The 13,242-nt window shown below is 39.0% G+C and overlaps 1 protein-coding gene across 2 annotated transcripts; it reads right to left on the reverse strand.

The window, feature by feature from the left end:
* Window positions 1-374: 374 nt before the first annotated feature.
* Window positions 375-10,526, reverse strand: LOC5573098 (microsomal triglyceride transfer protein large subunit). 2 transcript variants are annotated; one of them, XM_021846103.1, is made up of 6 exons: window positions 10,125-10,526; window positions 6,188-6,208; window positions 3,211-3,380; window positions 2,518-3,138; window positions 1,006-2,459; window positions 375-945 (listed from the first exon to the last, which is right to left on the reverse strand). In XM_021846103.1, exons 1-6 carry the CDS (start codon window positions 10,171-10,173, stop codon window positions 633-635), a joined length of 2,628 nt encoding a protein of 875 aa, XP_021701795.1. In that variant the 5' UTR covers window positions 10,174-10,526; the 3' UTR covers window positions 375-632. The 2 variants fall into 2 exon arrangements, with proteins under 2 accessions (XP_021701795.1, XP_021701796.1); XM_021846104.1 differs by lacking the exon at window positions 6,188-6,208 and having other exon boundaries at window positions 10,125-10,468.
* Between the last annotated feature and the right edge of the window lie 2,716 nt (window positions 10,527-13,242).

Raw genomic sequence — 13,242 nt, forward strand, 5'->3', positions numbered from 1 at the left:
CCCTCTCGGCCATTTTCATGCAAATTTCCCAGTTTAAATCGAAAGACTAACACAATTCGCATGCCATTTGGAAAGATAGGCCTATTCCGCACTTGTATCAACCATTTTTACATAGAAAATGTGTTTATTTTATCTGAAATTTGTTTAATTTCATCGGTTCATCCATGCAACCGTTACAACACGTTACACACAGAAATTGAAGCGGCAATTCGGCTCTTCCGTGGGATAACCCCATTTACATTTACATTTTGGCATATTCTTTGACTTGGTTTACGCTGTGCAATAATTAATTGGGAGAAAAAACTCAAATCACTTCCTTATGGGGTCCAAAATACGACTGTTACCCTAGTGAAAATAAATACATTAAAACAACATTGTTCACATTATTAGAAATCTTTATTTCATTCTTCACCCTAATATTAACACTCCCATTCATCTGTACAAAACTTCGCACATAAAACATTCTTTCGATTCTGACAGGACTTTCAAAATTCGAACAAAACATCCAATCTACATTACGCGTCAAAGTCTATTCATTTTTTTTCATTTTCCTAGAGGGTAATTTTTGGGAGCAAAATGGTTGCTTTGGTCTCTGGATGGGACCGATCGGACTTCACCTTTCTCATGCGGGATCAGCTCTTGGCAATCAGATTGCACATGTCGTTGTTCTTCTGGTTCAGGGCATGCGTGTGGCCCGGAATTTTGTATGTCATCTTGTGGGACTGCGTTTTACGGTATTTGCTTCCAGGAACGGAAACCGACTTCAGCACACTTCGGCTAAGAACACTGTCCGTTTGTTTCAGCTGCATACATAGCCGATTGTCGGACGAGAAGTCCAGATCCGACGTTAGGTGCAGCTGAGGTTCTTGACCGATGTTGAAGTTGACTGTTAGCGATATGAAGGAAGTATCTAACGAAAGGCTTCCAGTTACAGCGATTCCGGTGCTGAAATAAGATAAAGACTCATTAGACTGTGTGCAGAACTATGGAATAGATCAGACTTACTTTTGCTCGACTTTGGAATGTGCGTTTCGTCCCCATAAGCTCATGGTCACTTGTCCGTTCAGATCGATAGAAAGGGCTCCTAGGGTGTTCAATCTAACGACGCCTCCATTCTGTAGAGGGAACCGTTCTTCATTGTCCTGCAGGAGGGTAGTCGCTTGATAGGCCGGAGTAGGTTCCGAGGCTGTTCCGCTCCAGACGTGTCCCATAAGTTCGCCTTTACCATCGAAGAACACTAAAGGCCTTAGGACGGATCCTTGCACTGACAGCTCCATACCGGCGACTGTATCGGTTTCCTCTTCAGCTTCTTCACCATCACCGCTGCTAACGAAGGAAGACAGTCCTCCAGCGAAAAGTCCAAGTGTGAACAAACTAAACTTCTCTTCGTCAACGTCTAAGGTGAGATCAACTATTCCACGCTTCAGGACTCCTCCACTCATTTCCTGTAGAGACACCAAAGATGCGTTGAAAGAAGGTACTGTTGAGTAAGTTCTAGTAAGGGCTGTGGACAATCCCTTGGCACCGAGGATGTGGTAGTTGTTCAACTGATGATCTTGTTGAATTACTTTCTTCAGCATAGCGGCAAAGTCTGGACAACGATCAGCCAACATGTTCAATTTCTGAAGAAGGTACTGTTTGACTTCGTAGGCTTTGTCGCTGGATTTCAAAAGCTGAATCAAGTGCATCAGTTCTTCGTAGTCCGGTTTCAAGTCCAGAAGAATGTCCAGAGCCAGAGCCCTAGCACTCGAGTCGTATTTCTTGGAAACTTGGAAAAAGATGTCCTCGAAAACGGCTTTGAACTCGTCGTTCCACAAGAAAACGGAGAACGACCTCAGCGCTTTCATAGCCGATACGCTGATCTTAGCACTGCCTTCCTTTGCAAGTTTGATGAGCACGTCCAAGGTTTTAGGGGACTTCAGGTTATGCAAGCCGCGGATAAACTTTTCCTTGCATTTATCCTTTTTGCACCAATCCAGTTGTTTCAACAAAAACTCCTTAACCTTTTCAACTAACTCGGTGTCATAGGAATTTCCTGAAAGCTTGGCATAGCGATGGGCCAAAGATCCTAGGGTTTGTAACAACGTGTCGTAGAACTTGTTATTGTCTGGCTTCTTTTCGGCCATTTCTAGCAGATCCTCGATGACGGCTTTCTTGGGACGACTACCCACGGCTAGAGCTTGCAGATATCGCTCAGCAAGCAACAGGTCTTCGTCCGACTCGTATTTCAACAAAGTTTTGGCCGCTTTATGAGCTTCTACGGTTTGGATGGCGCCTAGGAGATCCAGCAATTGGCCTCGCTGTTCCTGCATAGTTTTTGCTTTGAGAAGGCGTAGGAAGTCTTCAGTGGATGTTTGGCGACCGTATTCGACTAGCTTCACTAGAGCGGCTGACGAGTCCTGTTTACCAATGCGCTCGTTGGTAAGGCCTTTTTTGTACGATTTCACTAACTTCACGAGCTGGAAGAAAGTTTCATTAAGTAATCGTTTGAAAACAGCAGGATATCTGAATACTTACATTATCACAGTTATCGCCTACGCATTTCGTATCAACATCTTCCGATAGCAATCCGTGTTCATGTACTCCCAAAGATTGGACCACTTCATCAACCGACTTTCCCTCGATGGTGCTAACTTTTTTGGATCCAGTTTCAAGTTCGAGCTTCGTCGTAGACTCCAGGAACGCTCCTAGCCCATCATATGCGTTGACCAGGTACTTCACGTAATCTTGAGCCACAATCTTTTCCAGCGTTCCTTCAGTGCTCACGGTAAAGTCCGCACTGCGAACTGTTCTTGTTAGACTACGAAGAGGGTACTCGGTCCTCTCGAAGCGATCGCCGACAAACTTACAGTTGTTCTTTGCTTTATGGTATCGAGTTGACGAATGAGATGTGTACTGAACATCACAAGTTCCAGACGTATCTTCTTCGACGTATTTTCCATCCAAAAGTTGGTACTGGAACAAGGAGGCGATCCCCTTTTTGAAATTCGCCAACGAAGCATCCTCTTGCTGTCCGAAGTAGATTTTCTTCAGATATCCGAGATTCCAGTACACATAGAACGTTGTTGAATCTACGTTTGACAAGGTCGTTTTGTGTTTCAAATCTCCTGGAGTGGTGTACAGGCTTGGATTCGTGACCTGTAAAGTGTTTAAATTTAACATCCATAAATTTAATTGACAACTTCCGGAGCAGATGCTAATACCAATTACCTTCAAAAGTAGAAGTTTATGTTCATCATCACCCCATATGGTGGCTACGTGGACTTTGGCTTTGACGAGATACCCAACTATTTGGGAAGCGTTCCTCGCGTCACCCACCCGAACTTCGTTCACATAGGTGTAAGTTTGTTCCGTGCCTAGTTGGAAAGCATCACCGAATGCTGAAATGATTAGAGCAGGAATAGTCAATTATAAATGAGTGTTAAACAGGGAAATATCGTGTGAAAAATCCATTAGTCTGTAATAACCATGAAACAAGCGCTGTGTTATTAGAAAATGTTGATGATAGCAATTTAGGACATTCTATGGTTTTTCAAACTATACCATCGCTGCAATCCAAATCCAATCCAAATCCATCCAAATCCAATCAATCCAATCCAAATCCAATCCAAATCCAATCAATCCAATCCAAATCCAATCCAAATCCAATCCAAATCCAATCCAAATCCAATCCAAATCCAATCCAAATCCAATCCAAATCCAATCCAAATCCAATCCAAATCCAATCCAAATCCAATCCAAATCCAATCCAAATCCAATCCCAAATCCAATCCAAATCCAATCCAAATCCAATCCAAATCCAATCCAAATCCAATCCAAATCCAATCCAAATCCAATCCAAATCCAATCCAAATCCCAATCCAAATCCAATCCAAATCCAATCCAAATCCAATCCAAATCCAATCCAAATCCAATCCAAATCCAATCCAAATCCAATCCAAATCCAATCCAAATCCAATCCAAATCCAATCCAAATCCCAATCCAAATCCAATCCAATCAATCCAATCCAAATCCAATCCAAATCCAATCCAAATCCAATCCAAATCCAATCCAAATCCAATCCAAATCCAATCCAATCCAAATCCAATCCAAATCCAATCCAAATCCCAATCCAAATCCAATCCAAATCCAATCCAAATCCAATCCAAATCCAATCCAAATCCAATCCAAAAATCCAATCCAAATCCAATCCAAATCCAATCCAAATCCAATCCAAATCCAATCCAAATCCAATCCAAATCCAATCCAAATCCAATCCAAATCCAATCCAAATCCAATCCAAATCCAATCCAAATCCAATCCAAATCCAATCCAAATCCAATCCAAATCCAATCCAAATCCAATCCAAATCCAATCCAAATCCAATCCAAATCAATCCAAATCCAATCCAAATCCAATCCAAATCCAATCCAAATCCCAATCCAAATCCAATCCAAATCCAATCCAAATCCAATCCAAATCCAATCCAATCCAATCCAAATTCCAATCCAAATCCAATCCAAATCCAATCCAAATCCAATCCAAATCCAATCCAAATCCAATCCAAATCCAATCCAAATCCAATCCAAATCCAATCCAAATCAATCCAAATCCAATCCAAATCCAATCCAAATCAATCCAAATCCAATCCAAAATCCATCCAAATCCAAATCCAAATCCATCCAAATCCAATTCCAAATCCAATCCAAATCCAATCCAAATCCAATCAAATCCAATCCAAAATTCCAAATCACAAATCCAATCCAAATCCAATCCAAATCCATCCAAATCCAATCCAAATCCAATCCAAATCCAATCCAAATCCAATCCAAATCCAATCCAAATCCAATCCAAATCCAATCCAAATCCAATCCAAATCCAATCCAAATCCAATCCAAATCCAATCCAAATCCAATCCAAATCCAATCCAAATCCAATCCAAATCCAATCCAATCCAAATCCAAATCCAAAAAATCCAAATCCCAATCAATCAAATCCAATCCAAATCCCAATCCAATCCATCCAAATCCAATCCAAATCCAATCCAAATCCAATCCAAATCCAATCCAAATCCAATCCAAATCCAATCCAAATCCAATCCAAATCCAATCCAAATCCAATCCAAATCCAATCCAAATCCAATCCAAATCCAATCCAAATCCAATCCAAATCCAATCCAAATCCAATCCAAATCCAATCCAAATCCAATCAAATCCAAATCAAATCCAATCCAAATCCAATCCAAATCCAATCCAAATCCAATCCAAATCCAATCCAAAATCCAATCCAAATCCAATCCAAATCCAATCCAAATCATCCAAATCCAATCCAAATCCAATCCAAATCCAATCCAAATCCAATATCCATCCAAATCCAATCCAAATCAATCCAAACAATCCAAATCCAATCAAATCCAAATCCAAAAATCCAATCCAAATCCAATCCAAATCCAATCCAAATCCAATCCAAATCCAATCCAATCCAATCCAAATCCAATCCAAATCCAATCCAAATATCCAATCCAATATCCAATCCAAATCCAAATCCAAAATCCAATCCAAATCCAATCCAATCCAATCCAAATTCCAAATCCAAATCCAATCCAAATCCAAATCCAATCCAATCCAAATCTACTCTTATGGAATGAAAAAAATGAATGTAATGTTTTAGATAATGACTTTTAATAAATAAAAAAAAAATTGTTGAATAATCCAACATAATTTTGTTGGAAATTGTATCTCATAAAAAAAGTTGATTACAAATCAACAACATTCCAAATAAGTTGCTACCCAACATCAAAATAAAAGCATACACCAATCACGCCACCGATATACCATCGAAATTTCTCGCTCTCTTCAAATCCACGATGTTTCTCTTCACGGTCATCTCCAGCCGGCTGAAAGAACCGAAACCGGTCGATGAGAGGATTCACACCACCAAGAAAATCGCACCGACTGACGTAAACTGCTCCGCACATTCTGCCGGAGCCATTCCACGAGGAAACCGTTATGTTTATATTCACTACAAACTGCATGGAAACCCTCCCGACAAAGCTTTCGGTTCGCTAAGGATTACTGGTCGATTCATACTTTCTTCTCGGTTGTCTGATCAATGGTAGGCTTGCCTACCTACCAACTTGCATCTGTTTAAAATGTCTGTTTCGGTCGATTTATTTCGAACGCATCGAATATGTGAGAAGATGCTTACCAGGTGCTACGTGGCAGTATCCTGCAAATAGAAAGAAATGAATAAATTAGCATACTCATTGAACTGATAGGGGCAACGACCAATCGGCAGTACCCAATGATAAGAGATCAACGACGATGAGTCGCAATCAGCTGATTCAACGATTTTGTGTGGCCTCTCGGGATAGACAAGTTGAGTAGTAAACATGGCGTAGAAAGGATTTCCATCAGGGGAGGTCGGTCGCCGACGAATTAAGGTCCAACGCAAAGTTAAAATGCGAAGGTGGCGCTGTTCTAGAATGGTGATTAGAGATTCCCAGTTTGAAGTTACTAGCGATAACTTTGGAAGAAAAATCCCCTCCAGTGTTGATAGACTCACACTCAAATCCCAATCAATACGCTCTCCTGTGAGAGCAAACTCATTAGAGATCTGCTTCGCAAATCTCACGCTTGAGATTTTGATGCAAAATCACTCAATCAACTCAAACTGTAAAAAATGATTCCGTCGCAAAACCCGTCAAAAACTCGTGAAACCCGAACATTGTTGTTTACGTTAGAAAGGATTACTATAATTTTACCAGACCAACAAGAAATTATTGCAGAGTGTGAGTAAACTGTGGAAATACGAGACAATGAGTCAAAAAGGTGAGCCAACTCTTTTTTTGACTGCTGAGTTGCGTGTTTGACAACTCACGCATGAAAAATCTCAAGCGTGAGTTATGAGAAATTGAGTTTTTCACAACACTGATCACCTCTATCATTTTACTGATAAGATTTTGGGTAATTCGAAGCACAGAGAACCGTGAATATCCATTTGAATTAACAATACTTTTGCAACCTAACTTCACATTTGATCACCGATAGCATTATACACCAATTTCTCACAAAATGGCAACATACGATACTATCCACTTACTTCTAAAAACGCAGGGCAGTGTTTTAAACCTTTTGAATGGTAGAGCAGTTTTCAAAATAAAAGCGGAGCACTTGTTTTAAAGTTAATGATAGAATATTTTACTATTAAAAGAACATTTTTGTTGGTAATTTGTTCCGATTCCTAATAACAAATAACTTTTTTCTGACTTAAGTTATATAAGCAGCTTTAGGTTCAAGTTATGACATCTTTAGATCGATATACGCTGCTATATTCATAAGGAATTGTTTTTGGGTTTGGAAATAGAAATTTCAGAGACAGCTAAATCGCTGTCGCACTGCAAAGCTACTTGGGTACTTTCATAATTCACTTTGACATGTGAGGTTTAACTCAGTTTGAATTGGCTGAAACTTTGCTATGAGAAGCACTATTGTGACCAAATATGAAATAATTGTGGCCAAATAAAAAAAAACACTGCTGAAGTGAATCAAAAGAGTCACGAATAGGATCCGGATCCATATCTTGCAACTGTCTCATTTTAAGTACAGTCAAACAGACGTAACCCTGGCAACATTTCCATCGAGCACTCATTTAACGAACATTTCACATTCGCCTTGTTTTAAATCTCACAACCAAAGGCACGCGCATCGTTTTTTTTTCGTGTTTGACGTTTCACACCATCGTGTTACGTACGTTCAGAGGCGCGTCCACGTTCGACATCATCGGTAAGTCAAACTTTGGCAAATATTTTGTGCACAGTGCATCGAAGGAAAATGTTAACCTTGAACTGGAAATTTTAGAAGCTGAACGCAAGGGATGTGAGTGACATTTTGGTCCATTTTCAGTTGAGTTGAATTAAGAAAATTTCACTGTTTATAAGCGGTCTAACGATATTTCAGGAGATGTTTCTGCTAAATAGAAAAAAAAAAAAATAACTGGCTTGTTTTACTGACTCCCATACAATTTATATAGAATGAAAAATTGCTGAAAAAATTTCAAAGTAGATTCTCTCAAAACTAGGTATTTGTTACTGATACCTTTTATTTCATTTTCATGGCAGTAGTTACTACAAGACTAAGAAAAAATTTTTCGTCTTTATAAAGCTGGTAGCGACTGAGTGTCTTAAAAAAACGGGAATTGAAGAAGTCTTGCCAAAATAAAAAGATATCTAAAAAGTACCAAAATGAGGCCGGTATGAGATCAAACAGGAATCAAGAAAACAAGACGAAATCCAATAAAGGAGCCAGGAGATAAAAGTTTGATTCTCCATAGCAGAGCAGGCATTTATCTAAGATTTAAGACTTTTTCCCTCGTGACAATACGACAAGTATATCTAGTTAGTTAACTATATGTGTTTTTTTCAAACAAACTTCATCAACAAATTGATTAAAGTATTTTCCCAAGGAATTTCTCCCATGAATTTACTTAGGAAATTTCTCCAAGAATTTTGTTACCGATACACAAGATCCAACCTGAATTTTGCCAAGGAGAACCATAGAAACTAAATTTCTCCAAAGATGATTTGAGAAGTTTATCTGAATTCCTCCAAAAATTCCTTGAGAAATTTTTCAAGGAAGTTTTGACTTCTCCAAGATTTTATCCCAAGATTGATGGTCTGGGGGTGTTTTTCATGGGTGGAGTAGGAAGCCTCGTGAAAATCGACGGAATAATGATGGCAGATTCCTACATCAACATCTTGCGGGAAAATCTGGAGGTTTCACTGATCCAGACGGGCCTTGAAGAGAAATTCATATTTCTCTAGAGCAACGACCCGAAGCATAATGGCAAGAAAGACCAAGTCTTTCTTCCGGCCTTGTCGGATTAAACCGCTGGAATGGCCTCCACAAAGCCCAGACCTCAACCCCATCGAGAATTTGTGGGCGATTTTCGATGCCAGGGTTGACAAAACTGGTGTTATCAACAAAAATAATTATTTTGAAGCCTTGGAGCGCGCCTGGGAAGAACTAGATCCACACACCTACAAAACCTGGTGAATGCATGCCGAAGCGCCTCCAGCAAAGTCGTTAAGGCCAAAGGAGGACACATTAGCTATTAAATTGCTTTTTATTTTTCTTAAATCATCTTTTCTGGGGCCAAGAAGGGAAGTGGGGCACTTTTTTTATCACTATTTTTTTGTTCAATACAAATTGATTTCCTTTTTTTTTGAGTAAAATTCTTTTTTATCAAAATTTCGTAAGTGCAACTTTAAAAGAATATCAAAAATAAAATATCATAAATGTGTTTAACTTTAATTTTGAACCAAATCAATGAGAGAAATTCGAAAACTTTATTTTGCCAATCAGTGTACGTAGAGAACGTTTTGCACTTTGTGAATATTTGTTCGAAATATGTTATTGGTTTTCTTGTTTGTCCTGTTATTGTTTGGTGTTGTTGTATATGTAAAGAATTGTCAAGATGTGCCTTTTGTTAAAATGCTTGATGAATACTTGGACGATTCCTTAAAAAATATCACAAAAACTTTTGGAAACATTCCTGAAGTAGTTTTTTTCTTATAATAAAAAAAAATATTTCTTTTAAAATACTAGAAGGATTTTCTGTGCAGTCTCAAATAATATTGTTTTGAACAAAAAAAAAACAGGAACATTGTTGCAGTAATTCTTGGAATCCAGGAATAGCTGAAACCTTGAATGGTCTTTGGCAGAAGCCTTAATTTTATTTAAATAAATCATTAAGGCAGAAGGGGGGGGGGGGGTCAAAGGCCCCCTAACTACGCCCACGGTATTAAAACTGATGAATGAAGCATAAACAAGGATGAGACACGTCGACCGGTTTTAGCGGTGCCTTCCGTTACCCAGCATCGCACCACCAAACATATGACTGAACTCTCTCGAATGCTACTTGGTCCGGTACTTTTGGCCTGATTACTACCATGGTTATTAATCAGCTTCTTCTCTCTGTTATGTGGCATACTTCATTGCCAAGGTCAGAGGTTATCGACTCTCGTGAGATTTTGTTTTCTTCTCTCACATGTCTGATCGGAAAAAGGCCAATATTGGAATCACTTTCTGTGCGAATCATCACCATGCATTGTTCAATATCTGTTTCGTAACATTATTATACTCACCGAAGAGGGACACCAGTCCGAGAAACGCTAGCTGTATCTTCATTTTCATCGACTTCCTCCCAATCAAATCGAATTAAAAAACCAGTTTCACTTCCAAATCAGTGACACATATTCTAGCACATGTCGGATAGAGACCACCGGTCAAATTCTGTGCACCAAACAATGATTGATAATTGCTTCAACCGGACTCGTCACCAAACAACTATACGCTGTACTGCAGTTGGCTTTTTGGGGATTGATGTTGCACGAAGTTGCTTTTTAGGGCGCCAAGCGGGACGGGAACGCACGGTCTGGAAGTCTGGAGAGAGTTTCAACGAATACTACACTATACCGGTTATGAACGGGTAACACAGGAAAAAGGGAACGAACCGATCGCGGCGGGTGCTGAAAGGAGAACTGAGAGCTCGTTCGAACGAGAAGCCAACAGATCGATGCCATAGCTCTGCCCTACACAGCTATAAAGCACAACATCATGCTTCAGCTGGAGAAATGCTCTCCAGTGGTCGGAGATTGCCGGCTTTCGAATTTCAGGCATGGTGCGGTGGTGTTTCTTCGAAGGGTAACGGTGCTACGATGTGTGGACTATCTGAAAGAAAATTCAGGGTTTACATATCTACATGGAACGTGATGAACTGAGTTGTTGGCTGGAAATTGTACTAGATATAAACATACTCAGATTGCATATCTTGATTATTCTACCCGAGCAATTTGCACAAAGAGTTTGGCATCAAGTTTTGATTGTAAAATTCAAAAACTTTAATTTTCCAACCCACATTTGTTAGAATCAGAAATCCAAGTCTGAAAGCCTTCTTGCAAGAGCTGGTGTTCCTAAAGGCAGCATTTTAGGGCCAATATTATACAATATTTTTACTTCTGGGCTCACCTGAGTTGCCTCAGGGATGTCAAAAATCTTTGTTTACGGATGACATAGGCCTCTTCGCTAAAGGACGAAGCCTGCGTTGCATCTGTAGTAGATTGCTAGTTTGGATATTTTTTCTTCATACTTGCAAAAATGGAAGATTTCTCCTAAATGCTTCCAAAACTCAACTTATAATATTTCCACATAAACCAAAAGCTCTTTATTTGAAACCTTCAAGTAGTAAATGATGCGCTGTCGGCTAGGCTTTGCATATACAATAGAAAGCGTTTTGTTTGGATGGGCATCTAATTCTCCCGAAAGAGGTGCGCTGTGCGGCTATCTTTGGATTCCGAGATGTTGCACCCTAAATACGCGCCAGTTTTAAAAGTAACCATCTATGAAACAGGAAGCATGTATGCGGTTATTCATACATGCAGGGCTTGTTTGTTAGTGAGAGTGACTTCCGAGTGGACGTGTCTCTGAAGGTTTTTGCAAAAATGTAGTATCAAAGTGGGGGTTAGATGAATCACACACACTCACAGTGTTATCAATGTACGGTAATATTTAAAATACCGTTTTAATACTAAACTCGTGGCCCCTGAAACCGAATATGAAGTCCATACTCTTACAAGTTATTTACTTTTTGAGATATTTTTAAAATAATACCTCCTTAAACCACGGAATACGCATAAAGGCAATGTCCCAAAGAATGTAGCATTATCAAAACTAATTTCGTTAATTTAGCTGAATTGAACATACTAAACAAAGCTGAATTGAACATGAATTTGAAAACGGTATCGTTTTCAGTAAACCAGTATTTTCCTTACTTATAACATTTACAGAACTCATTTGACGCATGTATATTTGGTAGTGTCTTCAAAAATCATGCAAATAATTGTTACGAAAAGTTTAATTTGATACTTAATTTTCAATTTACGGACACTCTACTTTATATGGGAAAGGATTCACTTGAAATGTTTCACGTTTTGCCATTCAAGAAGTTCCCAATTTGAAAGCTCATTTAAACAAGCATTTTTAATAGAAGTTCATGGAGCGGCCCGCCAGAAAACGTCATCCGAACGTCTCGTAAAATAGCTTATGCTCTAGTACCGTTTATGATTCACATTATGGACACTTAAGCCCTCAGTGAAGTATAACTCATCGAAAAGCATACAAATAGATAATTGTGAATGATTCCTTAGCGTTGACGAGATTTCAAGCAACTTAGCTTTCAATGCTAAGGAAGATTGGATTCCGCTACATGAATAATTTAGATTAGAATAAATAGATATCTATGGACTTTTTCTAATTCCGGACGCTTGCTTTTTCGTCATATTCCGAACCCTTTAATTCGAACTCCGAATAGCTGATGGAAATGATAATTTGGAATATCTTTTTTTTTCTATCTTTTATTAACGAGATTTTTAGCCCTGGGCTAGTTCATCTCGGGACCAACGGCTTTACTTCCCTTCCGAAGGAAGTCGTCACTGAAATTTTTAGTGACTATCTCGGGGATGGGATTCGATCCCAGGTCCTCGGCGTGAGAGGCGTGTGTTCTAACCACTACACCAGGTCCGTCCCCTTGGAATATCTGATTATCAATTGAAATCACCCAACCACTAGAGTGACGTCTGAGACAGTAGGGTGTTTTAAATTTTAGTAGATATTTATGAAAAAAAAAACTTATTTAAACAAACATCAAAAGTGGCCATTTATAAACGGCAAATGTTGAACACAATACGTGTGAAATGCTTCCCATCAGGCCCGGATTTGAGGGGGGGGGGGGTGCCAAGGGGGCAAATGCCCTGGGCCCCCGATGAAGGGGGGGGGGCTTCAAAATTAAGAACAAAAAAAATTAAATACGTTACAATAGTTTCTCTTTCGACATTTGGACATATAATTCTAACGTCAAAGTCAACTTTACAATTTTTGAGTTATAATTTTTTATTACCTGATCGCACAGTATGGTTTCGTCAATTGTTATCCTTCAGTATATTACAAATTACAAAAAAAGTCATGAATATTAAGCCAAAATCTTTGAAATTCTTCTCTAGTTAGTTTTCAAAAAATATTTGAATAGAAAATGCGCTTGACGTATTTGCAGGATCTTAAAAAATGCGACTAAACCTCTAAAGCACTGTTCAATTCAAAGAGTTTATCTGGTACCTATCAGAACTTTGAAATTTAATCATATTTGCAATTCTATCAGCAACATGAAGCATAAGAGAAATTCAGTAAAGGCTTATAGTAAACTTTGAA

The sequence above is a fragment of the Aedes aegypti genome, chromosome 2 (assembly GCF_002204515.2).
Source record: "Aedes aegypti strain LVP_AGWG chromosome 2, AaegL5.0 Primary Assembly, whole genome shotgun sequence".
Classification (NCBI taxonomy): Eukaryota; Metazoa; Arthropoda; class Insecta; order Diptera; family Culicidae; genus Aedes; species Aedes aegypti.